The sequence below is a fragment of the Pieris rapae genome, chromosome 15 (assembly GCF_905147795.1).
Source record: "Pieris rapae chromosome 15, ilPieRapa1.1, whole genome shotgun sequence".
In the NCBI taxonomy this organism is placed as follows: Eukaryota; Metazoa; Arthropoda; class Insecta; order Lepidoptera; family Pieridae; genus Pieris; species Pieris rapae.
In genome coordinates this window covers 3,718,759-3,732,821 of record NC_059523.1, presented here as the reverse complement: position 1 = coordinate 3,732,821, position 14,063 = coordinate 3,718,759, and the positions used below count along the sequence as shown (strand labels likewise).

The 14,063-nt window shown below is 32.7% G+C and overlaps 2 protein-coding genes across 4 annotated transcripts; one reads left to right on the top strand and one right to left on the bottom strand.

Moving 5' to 3' along the window:
- Positions 1-7,184: 7,184 nt before the first annotated feature.
- On the top strand, positions 7,185-10,624 carry LOC110994805 (pro-resilin-like). 3 transcript variants are annotated; one of them, XM_045631529.1, is made up of 7 exons: positions 7,185-7,260; positions 7,503-7,561; positions 7,868-7,939; positions 8,377-8,615; positions 9,031-9,149; positions 9,348-9,482; positions 9,980-10,624. In XM_045631529.1, the coding sequence occupies exons 1-7, from the start codon at positions 7,255-7,257 to the stop codon at positions 10,106-10,108; spliced, it is 759 nt and encodes a 252-aa protein (XP_045487485.1). In that variant the 5' UTR covers positions 7,185-7,254; the 3' UTR covers positions 10,109-10,624. The 3 variants fall into 3 exon arrangements, with proteins under 3 accessions (XP_045487485.1, XP_022117360.1, XP_022117351.1); XM_022261668.2 differs by having other exon boundaries at positions 8,374-8,615; XM_022261659.2 differs by having other exon boundaries at positions 8,371-8,615.
- LOC110994733 (pro-resilin) lies at positions 10,613-12,263 on the bottom strand. Its single transcript, XM_022261554.2, has 5 exons — positions 12,121-12,263; positions 11,788-11,849; positions 11,693-11,711; positions 11,232-11,363; positions 10,613-10,848 (listed from the first exon to the last, which is right to left on the bottom strand). The coding sequence occupies exons 1-5, from the start codon at positions 12,124-12,126 to the stop codon at positions 10,786-10,788; spliced, it is 282 nt and encodes a 93-aa protein (XP_022117246.2). The 5' UTR covers positions 12,127-12,263; the 3' UTR covers positions 10,613-10,785.
- Positions 12,264-14,063: the final 1,800 nt, after the last annotated feature.

Genomic DNA, 14,063 nt, shown 5'->3' with positions numbered 1-14,063 from the left:
GGGCGGGCCATACACCCTTGTCCCTAATGTAAACGGGCGGCGGTGTTTTAATACGGTCCGCGGGAGCGGACGGCGCGGGTTTTCCCGATAAAAGGGAGCTAAGATCCCTCTTAGGAGGGCTTGAGGGCTGAGTTGGCCTCTTGGCCGGAGGACCGCCTTTAGCCGAGCGCTTTTTCTTGCGCCCTACCGTTTCGAAGCCGTCTGACTCGTTCGACGACGTTTCGTTTAATGATTCCGCCCGGGCGGATTGAGTCGACATGCGCGACGAAGGCCGTGATTGGCTTATTACCTCATCGCTTACGCTTTCCGCACGGAGCGGTGAGCGCGAGCGCGAGCGAGACCCTGATTGGTCCGTGCGCGAGGTGGTACCGCATTCATCGATGCGCGTGCGAGAACCGGATTGGTCGATAATTAATCGCGATGCCTTCGCGGAGGCATTTTTATTATTCACCTTACGCGGCGGCGGTGACGGCGAACGCGGCGAGTCAGCGACAACGGACTCATTAAAGGCCCGAATAACGTCTGGATAACGTTTGTTTAAAAAGAGCATTAAACTGCTCATGTCAGGTGGGTCCTCGGACGCCATTCTGAAGGCGGGAAGCCAACAGTTTGACGACGAGTGTGTACCTAAGCCTACTGGTAGTGAGTACCTAAGCTAGTGATTTGCCCTAACGTGTATGCGTCTCCGCTGGTGATAGCGGAGGTGTGGTTTGTCACCGACCTAACCAGCCCGTAGGAGTTTGGGTAAATAGAGCCCCTACGGATGTGACAGGACCCGTCCAACAGTGGACCTGTTTTTAGCCGGTTGCTAGGAAAGTAGTTGGAGTACCTACTCCCTATCGCGTGCCTACTAAGAGGCCCGGCCGCCAACAGGACTTGGAGGAAGCGGAGGGGCTGTTACGCGCCTTGAAAAAGGCACGGTGATTGCACCCCGGACAAAACACTCCCGCACAAGGCGTTAACCGACAGATAACCGTTTGGCACCGTTAGGTGGCTATCTGAGCGGCCGCAGGTAAACCCGCGATCATAAATTGCAGCCTTCAAAGCCCGTTGTCCACCGAAGGCGCGAAGCGACCAATGAGAGCGCAGCAGGCGGCAAAGGCAGCAGTCGGAGAGCGCGTGCGCACTGTACACAGTGGCAAGCGGCGATGACTCACACGGAGCGAGCGAGAGAGCACTGGAGCAGACGTCCGTACGGGACGACGGTCGGTTGCAGAGTACGCAGCATGATAACAACTGATCCTACTTTTAACTGCAAATTGTGAGGTGGTAATCCAGGCAATTCCAGTGAATTTAAAAACTCAGTGGGATAGTTGATTACGTCATCCTGGTTCATTACGGTGTCGACTGATTTGAAGGAAACCATAATTTAATTTGTCTTTATTATTATTGATTTATCTTTCGATTTCTATATAGTCTTATTAAAAAAATAATCGGACAGAGTAACAACTTAAGTTAGCTAAAATAAAAAAATAATCGGACAGAGTAACAACTGAAGTTAGCTAAAATTGTGTTTATTTATGTACTATGTATTTTGAGACTATGCAATTTTGTCGCGTTCGCGATTCACTTTCACTTTTGTTGAGTTTCAGAACGCGATATTAGGTCCTCCAACGCGCACGCGAATTTGAACTTTATGCAGCGGTAATAAATTACAAATTGACTCTCCATTTTATTTAGAAAACGTTTGTATGGAAAATAGAAAAATGCTGTTTTGAGGATTTTCCCGGCAATTATTCGAATTTTTCTCACCTTTTAAACCTTCCCTAGACCTCCACGAATAATTCAAGACCAAGATAAGATAAATCCGTTCAGCCGTTCTCGAGTTTTAGCGAGACTAACGAACAGCAATTGATTTTTATATATATAGATGTCGATGTTTCACATCTGCCAGGCGTCCCGTGACAGCTCACATTTTTTTTTTAATATTTACAAATAGCAATGTAATAGTTTTTATAAACTTCTATGAACTAAATTTGTAATGATCACAGATGATAATATCAGAGATTTATTTTACATGGGTCTGGTTTTCTACATTTTTAGACTAAGAAGTGTCGTAATTGTAGTTGTAAATGGTAAAATTTTATAAATGACGCATTTCGGAAGGCAACGTTTAAAATTACTAAGCTTAAGTGCCAACACCCAAATACTAACGATTCCTTTGTTTGTGACTACATAATTCAAATGAAAAATAATTTTAAAAGTTACATAGACAATTAACTTTCCTAATAATAAAAAAAATAGTTTTATAATTAAATTAAGATCATCGCAGGCTTGTAACTTGGACTAAAAACTGATAACTAATCGATATTTGTGCGCGCACGAGATATTGCCTAATCTAGATGATCTGCTAAAACCCGTGGCCGCTCAAATCCTTGGACCGCAGTGAAATGGATACCATTACATATCGTAACATCAAAATATTTGATGAATAATAACATATACTACATATAAGTACTTTATTGAAAAGGGCGAGGCGCATCATACCCAAAAAACTGTTCATGTTAAGCACACTAAGATTAGGACCTTTTACAGATAATTTATAATAGAACCACATATCTTAGACATAACTTCATTATTAATAAACCAATTTTGACTATTTTTCATCGTAATATAATTGTATACAACGAGGAAATGCTAAGCATTATGGGAGTTGGGACTCTGCCACAGGAAACAAACTTTTAAAATTTGTATAAACGGGCTATTATTATTACTATGTAGGTAAGAAATATTGTAAATATTAATAATAATATTTCACTTAAATAATCATTAATATAAATTATATTTTATAGTACGAATTATTTATAACTAGACTAACGAGTTATACAATATTATTTATCGATAAAAAATTACAGCTTTAAAAAATAATTACACAGCTCGTCTCTAATCTAAGACACGATCGAGATTTAATCCAATTAGTATTTAATAAAAGCTCGCATCACGAACTGAAATAATTATAAAGTTACGCAAATTTTGATATAATTGCCCCAAACAATGATAAATTAGTGATGGGTGAAAATAATCGACGTTTTGTGTTATTTGATTATGTTAAATTTAGGTTAATGTATTATTATTCTCGTGAGTGAGTTATTTTAAAATACCGTAATAAAGGGCGTTGATTTAACATAATTACATTTAATATTAATTTGAACTAAGTAATTTCAATTATTAAGATGACATTTTGATCTAATTTGAACATAGGACATATCTTTTAAATTCTCTTTCGTTTCGCGGAAGTATTATTAATTAATGTCATTTCACAAATATGAATAAAAAATTAAAAATATAGCATATGGAATTATAGCAAAATTGCCCCTTCCACGAGACATTAGGATGACACATTTCTGGGTGCTGCTGGGAGGATGTATCATCAATATGGTACCGTACGTATCAACCCAAATCAGTAGGAAATCGGAACTCCAAGGTTATTTATCGTGAATATGGAAGGAACATACGAATATGAAATTCTAATTGTTAGAATCAGTGTCAGATTTAAGAAATCATCGACAATTCTCTCTCTTCACTACAATTATACTGCACCAATTTGACAATCTGTAATCGTAATCGCTAGATTCAGAGCAAGGTCTTCACTTAACCCCACTATGTAGTAACTGTACTATTTATGGTTTTGCTATTTCGTGGAATTTGCAACGGGTAAATAACATGCATTCTATTTCGTTTACTTATAATTGATTTCTTCGATACTTTGCATTTATTAATTTCTACAAAAGTTCTCACGATGAACTTACGCAGGGTATATTCTTATATTGAGGTTTCTGAATCCAAGAAAGCTTTACGGTTTAACGCACTCGCTAAGAATGTTAAGACACAACTAATAAGAAAGTCTATAGTCGAACAGATTATTTATTTATTAATTGTATACATAATCTTAAATAGAATAAGTTGGTGTGGTGGAAACACAAACTGGACACAGTTAAATTAAGAATTTGTTAAAGTATCGCACGCTTTTCTTTAAAAAAGCTTTTAAAGGATAAATTAACCGAAACAGACACTGTTTCATTATCACACGATCATTTGATAAGTATTTTGTTAAGGATATCAAACTCTCTACGAGATTCCGAACCTAGGAGAGGGTTTTTTTTTACATTTTTACATTTACTTATATAACTAAATTGATCAAGTATTATTATGCATACTTGGAGGAGACCTATAAAAAAAATGAATTTATTAATTTATGATTATTTTTGTATAAAATTGTGTCTATTTTTTCAAAGATGTATTGAATGTTTCAAGAAATTAATGAGGCTTAATTATTGTTATGCATACAATCTCTAACCTTCGATTTAATTGTGTTATCAAAGCCGCCAAGCCATTTCTAGAGCCTTTCCCAAGTCTCTTACTTCTTCAAAGATTTGGGAAAAGAAGTTTAAGTACGTAAGAATTTTTCGATTACGAATCTAATGAAATAAAGACAAGATCTGTATCATAAGTCTTATTTTTATGATTTTATGGGACTTAAATAATTCCAGTTATAGTAGATTAAAATGCCTTTCCAATACAAAGCGAGATCCTTCAACGTAACATCTCATATTGGTTTGATTTGCAATCGATAAATACGCAAATTATAATATGATATCAGATCGGAATGCATTGATCGCACGCGCACATTTTGTAATTCAAAATGTAAACTTACATATTGCGTAGTAAAACCTTTTCTTAGATTATTATAGAATTGAAAGTTCGGTTTTCATGAAAGAATATAAAAATCTATTTCTGGGCTTTATTTTGGATAGACTTTGCAAAGGCTAGAGAAACATGAAGAGGTCTTGAGATCTATGAAGGGGAATGACTAAAATTATTTTTAATTCATTAAATTAATAGCAGTGTTGGCCTAGTGGATTTAGCCTGCGACTCTCATCCTAGTGGTCGCAGTTTCGATCCCCGGCTGTACATGGGCTTTCTTTCTATGTGCGCATTTAACTTTCGCTCGAACGGTAAAGGAAAACATGGTGAGGAAACCAGCTTGCCTTAGACCCAAAAATTTTAAGGCCTGTGTCAGACATAGGAGGTTGATCACGTACTTGCTGTAGTGTATTTGTGTAGACAAATGATCATGATACAGAAATCGGGAGCCCTGACCTAAAAAATTTGTAGCACTACTGATTTAAATATAATTCAAATTGTCTATATTTGTTATTTAAGGAATAAATAAGTTTTTGATTTATTTTATTGATTTCTGGCTCACCTGTAGTCGAAATAAGCTAAGTTTTGAAGCTAATTTAGATCTGGCGGAATGTTACCTGTTAAAATATAATGTAAACGCATGATTGTGAAATGAACCTACCTTTGGAACAATCATACTGTCTTAATTGTTTCTCATTCTCGATGACATCTTGTTTCTGAAGATTTAGCAATTGTTCTATACAACATGGCTCAAACGGAGGAAGTTCACCTTATGTTAAGTGATAAATAATATACCTACTATACGGCTCGCATGCGATAGCGGCCTTTTAAGAAATGATACGCTCATTTCTTGAATCTGTGTCGATTTTCAAGCACAACCTTTTCTATATTTTCAAGGTACAAAGAATTACTTGAAAAAAAAATTAAATCGTTACTAAAATGTCTTGTGTATAGTATTTTAATTTAAACTCTTCCTTATATAACGTTTAAGACTATCATCTAGTTAATTATGTATATACATAAGGCGTATAGGATTTGTCTTAAGAAGCAATTAATATGAAATCTTAATACTGCAATATTTTAAAGGCTAATAGTGAATCGTGTAAGAGCAACGCCGCGGGCGACCGCTAGTCATCAATAAATTATATGTTGTTGGTTTCAAGTAAAGCCAACTGGAGCACGCCTCACCATTTTGGGATTTTGCGATTGTATGTTGCACTATCGTGTTTATGCTCTACACAATACTGTGGCGTGAATGGACAAACGTATATGCTATATACTGCTAACTAGTTTATTTTGTATGTAATAATATGTTAAAAGCAGACGCAATTTATTTATTTTTTAATTTCTACAAAATTTACCTAAATTTTTCTACTCCAGCTAACGAACGAAATTTTAATAAAAATAATTATGCTATTGATATTTTTAATCGCATTTTAATTTTTGAGATTTCTTTGTTGTTGCATACAATTTATAGTGAAGCACATAAGTAATCCTAAAGCTTCACTTAAATAGGTCGTAATTCTTATTATACATAGTACTTCAAAATTTAAGTTTAATCTAGAGGGAATGTAATCCTTAGGAATTGAATCAAACAAACGTCATTAATAAATTAATATAATAAAAAATTCCTTATTCATTATAAGTATTTATTGTGTTAGATTAAGGAACTATTTTAAGTAAAAAAACACGTGTATGTTATGTTAATACGATCACAGGTACATATCAGAGATCGATAACATTTAATATACCTACACAGATAACATAAGCTCTATATCAACATGTATAGCAGGGCACGTAGGCAGTTATACAAATGATGGATGGTCTAAAACAGTAACGAAATGGACTGGTCCAAAAGGAAGAAGGGCAGACCAATAGAGTGATGGGCCGACGAGATCAAAAGGGTTGCTGGAAAAAATTTAATGACGATAGCACATAATAAAATAGTATGGAAAAAGTTGCAGGAGGCCTTCTCCCGGACAGGGGACACATCTTAGAATCGTATTTAAATCTATATTTATTAAATATATGTCAATAAGATTTGAATGGATAAAGGCTTATTACTGTTAGATATTAAAATTTACTCGATTTTATGGCTACATTTACAAGTAGAGCATCTTTCACCTTCACAAGGAGATGCGCTCACGCATACATAAACACGGCTATGTATAACACGATTGATTTAGTATATAAATGTTTGGAATCTTCACTGACCATCATTCGAGTACCATCCTTGTTTAGATAAACTAATAGTTCCTTTACATATAGGGTAAGTTTCAATGCAACATCAACTCATCATCAAAAGCAATTTCACAATTCATTTGATATTTAAGTAACAAATGCGCACATTTATCGTTTAACACGTTGAACGCTTTTTTAAATTATTTTATACGTATTTAAATATAAGTGACATTTTTAATGAGTTAAAGCCTCGTTTTTTTTAAAATATAACTCAATATTTGCGTAATAACTGCGTTGATACTTGATATTGATTTTGTGAAGTAAAACGATTAGATGTGCCTTTGTTAGAAAGTTTAAAAAATAATATTATTTTACCAGTAATACTCAGTAACATTTACATTTCAGAAAGCAGACTAAAGTGGAAACAAAATGAAGGTAAGAACTTGCTTCATTTGTGCTCATTATGAATGATCAAGTGAATTGATTAGATCAAGAGATTCTCCGCTATAAAAAATACGATTTGGACTATACACATGTTACAATATTAACTTACACTACATAGTTATAATAATTAAAAATAAAAATAAAGTACAATAAAATAAAAATTCTGACGTGGTCGCTCGCTGGTCATCGGTATGTTCAACAAGTTATATTTATATTTAATATTAATTTTTCAGTTGTTTGCAGTCGTTCTTCTTGCTGTATCGGCTATAGCCGAGCCACCAGTTAACAATAGGTAACATTCTTGACTCAATTTTACTTACCTTCTCTTCTTAACGCATTGAATATTCAATTATGAATGATATATACTGATGAAAATACGCAAATTGACTAGGAAAAAATTCGGGTGAAGTTTTTGGCAGTTTTGATTGATACTTATTAATTAACATCATACCCTACACACATTCTCACACTTAAAATAAGAGTGAGAATGTGTGTAGGGTGTGGGTGTGTATTTGTGTGTAACCCAAGCCTCTGTGTATAAATCGGCTTGATTTAGTGACATTAACTGTTTAATATAAAATACCTACAAACTTTTCAGATACCTACCTCCTTCTCAATCTTATGGAGTACCAGGCTTTGGTGGACAACGGCAGACGGATGCTATTATCAGGTATGTCAATACAAATTAAAATATATGGAAATATTCTTTGGTGGTACCCTGAATCTAACAAAGTTTTACATAAAACGCTTTTGTTTAACTTATATTAAAACAGATTTTGTGAACTTAGTAAAGCAAACCGGTTAAACATTAATTTAGTTATGTGATATGTAACTGTTGTGTACAATTTATCTTTTAAGACAAATTTGAACGTCATTATGTACGTGTGGCAGAATATGTGAAGATTGTACCACCATACTATATTTGTACCGTATTCTTGCAAATAAATTATTAATAACATTAAGTTTGACATTCCAAGAGAAACAAAACTTTTTGTCATTTTTACGAATGTTATCGGTCGTTTGTCTTTCAAAACTAAATTCCAAAAGAAAAAGCCTCATTAGGTTACTAAAAATTTCCTTGGTAAAATATTATTGTATCAGCAGAAGTCGCCCATCATCGTCATACAACGCCCCAAGAAGACCTTCAACTGAGTACGGGCCACCAAGTCAAGCGCTCTCCACACAATATGGTCCACCATCCCAGCTCTCAAACCAGTACCTTTCGCCTAGTGCCAGAATAACTCAGCCCTCAACACAATATGGCGCTCCTAACCAAGGTTTTGGTACTGACATCACGTATGCTACACCTTCGCAAGAGTATGGGGCACCCGGTTTTGGATCTCGAGGTAAATTGCCACTATTTATTTAACTTTAGAAAATGTCAAACCCTAATCTTAATATATATAAATCTCCTGTCACGATGTTTGTCCGCGATGGACTTCTAAACTACTTAATCGATTTTAAAGTACAAAGTACAGTCCGGTCCAACTTAAGAGAAAGGATAGCTTAGATCTTTAATTAAAGTCGCAATTTTATTTTATTGCAAATTATTTGTTTATTATTTGATACAATCCTAACAGATGGCGCTGTGTTAAAAGTACCAACGTTTCACATAAGCTATCTACCTTTCACGTCAGTTCTCGTACAGTTTCCCTTGAACAGCTTACTACTATGAAATATAACAAAAACCTTAGCCACAGCAACGCTTCCGAGTCTGCTAGTCATATTATAAATTCACTGTTATTATTTTTGTCGTTTTAGGCAGCAACCGTTTCTCTCAAAACGGATTTGATTCAAACTCTGGATACAACAGGGCTCAAAACAGACAATATCTACCTCCTAACCAGAACGGATACGGCTCTGATGATGGTAGTAACAGCGTGAGTAAATAATATTTAATTATTATAATTTTTTTATTGCTAAAAACTCAAACTTCTGTAAACAATTGTTTATTAAGAATTGAACCAAGGACAAGATGATACCTCAATCGCGCCATGGACGCTTATTAAGAGATTTTCTGTATTGAAAAGTCAAGGCCCACTAACATAGCATCGGCAGTAAATAATCTTTCTATTTAGGAGCCAGCCAACTACAGCTTTGAATATATGGTGAAAGACGAGCCATCCGGCAATGATTTTGGTCATCGTGAGTCCAGGCAGGGCGACAGAGCCGAGGGATTGTACTATGTGCTGCTCCCAGATGGCAGAAAACAGGTGAGAAGTTTAATCTGGTATATAAAATAACTGTCCCTACATCTTATCTGTAGAAAGTCAAAAATAGGAACAACAGCAGTCATTTGATTGTCAGTATGGTAAAAAACGAAACTATTATTGACCATAATTATTGCAAGCATGGGGGACAGACTCGAGACAGACAATAACCCATTAATGCCAGATGAATTTGTTAAAAAAATTTACATAGGTATTATACAGTTTCGTGTTGTGTGTCGATAAGTGATTTTAGATCAAGCCAAACAAATTGAAGATAATACTTAATTTATATGTATTATTTGATTTTCTATTTTTTCCAATTCGATTTAATGAAGTATAATGGTTAACGATTATAGTAGGCTTCAACCTCGCATTCTAAATGAAGTTTTTAATTAACGCATAGATTATTTTTAAAACAGTGCACATTAATTCCTTTCATTTCTAAAAAGGAATTGTATTCTTCTCAGCGTCCGTAATCTCGAATTTTTCAATTATTTCAGACTGTCGAATACGAAGCCGACCAAAATGGATACAGGCCCAAGATTTCTTACCAAGACGTTGGTGTAGGCGCTGGAGGTTACAACAGAAACGCCCAAAGCGGTTATTCAGATGGTGGTTACCAGTATTAAATGGTACACCAACCTGATAGATCTCTCTGAAGGTAGTTCTTTTGCATTGACAATTTAGAAATTATATCTAAAATTTAATAGTTTCATTAAATTATATAAAATAAATAAGAAATATATCTTCAAAAAAAACTTATGTATTCGTAAAATCTATTAAATACATAATATTGTATTATTATGAATGTAATTATTGTCCATACTCATACCACCAATTAATAAGGAAAAGAAATCGAATACTGATTAAAAGTACAAATTATAATTAGATTTTTACGACAGAGGCTATGATAATGGATTGCGAGTATTTATTTAGTTTTAATTATAATATACTAAACTAAAAATGGCTAAATTGATTGGTCTAATCTGTGGAATGAACTTTATTGATAAAGTTTAATCACAGATTAGAACAAAATACATTTTGCTTTTATTTAGTCTGTGTATGTTGTCATTAGGCCAGTATTGCCAAATTAATATTAAGGCTTTGTACAGATATTTTTTTAATAAAAGACGCTTTATAAAATATTTCTTTTCGTTTACATTATTTATTAAAAACCAATCACATTTCTTCATTGACAAGTTTTTAAATCTTCAAAGAATATTAATTTACGTGTAAAATTTACGGCAAAATTGAATTGATTTGACAATTGTAAAAACTAAATAATTCGTCTAAAATATAAAAAAATTCAAGGATTCAAATATGTAACTGTAGGTCTGTATCCATTTTCATCAGCAACATAATCCACTTTCTGTAAAAAAACATGAGTTTAATTAAATGTTGTGAAAAGCTTTTAAATAAATAATGGTATTTAAGAATAAAAAGGCATCATTGATATTTATGTAAAAAATCTTAGAAAAAAATGAGACCTTAGTTTCAATCTACTTTAATGATTTAAACCTAAGGAATTAGATTCTACCAAAGAACATATTATATCTGCTGCGCCTCGATCGCATGTGAATTAACAGGCGACATTATTAAAAAAAAAATATTTAATATTGTACTGCCCCCGCCAACTTCATTTCAGCTTAATATGATATCGTACTTAGCCTACCTATTTAGTAGCTACAAAGCAATACATTATAAATTATGCTTAGCATATTTTGCGATTCATTTATATAGATAACGCATTACCTGGACACGCCCATCAGGCAACAACACGTAGTACATTCCAGTCACTTGGTTGCCTATTCTCATCTCACGGTGTCCAAAGTTATTTCCAACTGGCTGCTCTTTTACGAAATACTTAAACATGTAGTCGTTATCCTAGAAAAAAAAAATGTTGCGCCTTCACACGGAGAACACTTTCTTGTTACAGAAAGAAAAAAATAAATTGGTCGTAGTATAAATAAAGTCGTCGTATAAATAAATACTCCCTACTATGCTCTCATACATACTGTGTTCTGTTGAAGACAGCAATTTCGATAATGAATGATATTAATTAATTTCTAGTCTATTGATTCCATCCAATGATTTTTTATTTTCCTAGGAAACGTACTCTAGATATCATTAAATTAATGACCTATATCCACGAAAGCATATTCCTATTTTCAGGACCCGTGTTAATGTTATTTAAGATTTTATAATTAACTTACCCCCGATCCTTGTTGGTTACTGTAAAATTAAGTATTTTTAAATTTCGTATAAATTATCATTTTTTAATTATTGTTGTATTAATTAAATAACTTACGGATTGTATGGAAATGGCGATACGTATACAGACATCAGTAGTAAGGTACAGATAATAAGGAACTGTAAAATATATAACATTTATCTTCGAGAACCTATTAGCAAACATAATTTCCCGAGTACGAAAATAGTATAATCCTTAGCAATTGAATTTAGTCTTAACTTCATCTCGCAGTGATAATAATATTTAACATATTTTTCACAGACTTATAGGTATATAATATGTTTATATATTGTTAAACACTAAAATTTTAACTCACAGTTAAGTTGTAGGACTGTCTCGTTTGTTTGTTAAAAAAAGTTTATATAATAAATATAAACAGTAGTAACTTACCTTCATTTTCACTTATATTAAGTAAATTATTTATGTATTAATTTAACTTAATTAATAACGTTATAACCACTTAACGTTTACTAAACGGACGACTTATACTAAATTATTCCTCAGTTCATAATTAATATAGTAGTCACTTATCACTCAAGGAATAGCCGCAATAATTTACACTTGCGAGCAATTAAATAGATCAGTAGATGCTAAATATTTCCAAAAGTTAATATTTCTTTAAAATCATATTTAGGGCAAAGTCAACACACATCTATGTCAATACTGAGCGGTAAAGATGGGACACCGGTTAAACGTCTCACAAAATAGCTTTCAGAAATATAGATTTACATTAAAAATAAATATTACATAGAAAATGGGTACAAACCAGTAGAAACTATATCTACTGGTATATTTACAAGTAATATTATTTAGTAAGCATTATCTACTTGTAAAAAAAAACAAGTCAATGAAATAGATCTCTTGACCAATTAGGAAGCTAAAAACAGTATACCGACAACAATAATTGTAGAACAAAATCCTGGGTGAAATTAATTTTTTAGACCAACACATCATATTAGAGATGAAGTGTTTAAATTTAATTTCGTTTCCTGCTTTTGTACTATTATTTATGTTTAGCAGTGTACAAGCAAAATCACTTCAATTTCCTGTTTGTCACAAGATGATTAAAATGACTTGTCCTTTTTTATTGTATGTCAAGGATTTGAAGGAAAATAATACACACATTTTCAAACACATTATGGTTTATTACAAATTGTAAATTTTAACAAGAAATTTTGTTTAATACTAGTTTGGTCGAAACAAAAAAAATTAGGAATCTCTATGAAAAGTTATATTATATTGACTAGATTCTAATTGTGACAAGTTTATTAATATCAGGACCGTAACCTATCGGTATGAATTCATATTTCAATATAAAACTTTTCATAAAAAGCAGTTTAATTGCTAATATTGCTGCAATAAGAACTATTTTTAGTGTTGATTTATGTTCTCTGAATCTTACCTTCAAAGCTGAATAAAAATACAGTGATAAGGCCATTGAGAGAATAAAGCCCTTTTTGGGTTTATAATATAGTATCTGGTACAAGTTATTATATTTAAATATCAACTTATTTTTATTGTATTCATCCATTAAGACTATTTTCTTTGTAATGTGTAGTTCTAGGATAAACGCATCATATTTTACATAATTAATGTAACCAAATGTTTCCTGTTATATATCAATATAGTATTTTACTGTATACTATATATGTAATCGTATGTACTAGCGCTTGCCAGTCGATTTACAATACGTATCGATTGTAAACAATATACATCTGTGTACAACATTAAATAAAGAATATATAAATTAAACTATCAAGAATTTGTGTCCAACTTTTAAACAATAACAAAAGGTAAATATGAACTAAATACTTATCATTTTAAATGAGTAACTTTTTTAAATGTTTCTTAATTTTGTTGTTAAAATATAAATAATTAAATAATAAGTACAAAAACACAATCTCAATTAATAAAAATAAGTTCGTAAACACAAAAGTCGAAGATGGTTAGACCAATTCGAGTATTTTTTTATTTATTTTTTTACTGAACTGTTTTTATGAAGAAAAAATATACAAAATATATCCTTAAAACCAATGAGAAATAAATAATAAAAAAATCTTATTTTGACACTACCCTAATAATTAATTAAGTTTTAGTACAAACGAATAAGATAATAAAGTCGCAGTTTGCATCATAACGCTCTTTTTTTCAATTTGGCATCGGTCAAAAACTTTACGCATAGTTCAAAAATTCAAAACATTATCATCAACTGGCTTATCGCCGCCATATTCGCCATATTGGACATTCCATTTTTCCAAAAATTATTTATACATGTGCAATTTAATTGCAATCAGGTGATACTCACTGTCACATTTTTAATTCCGTAGAAATCT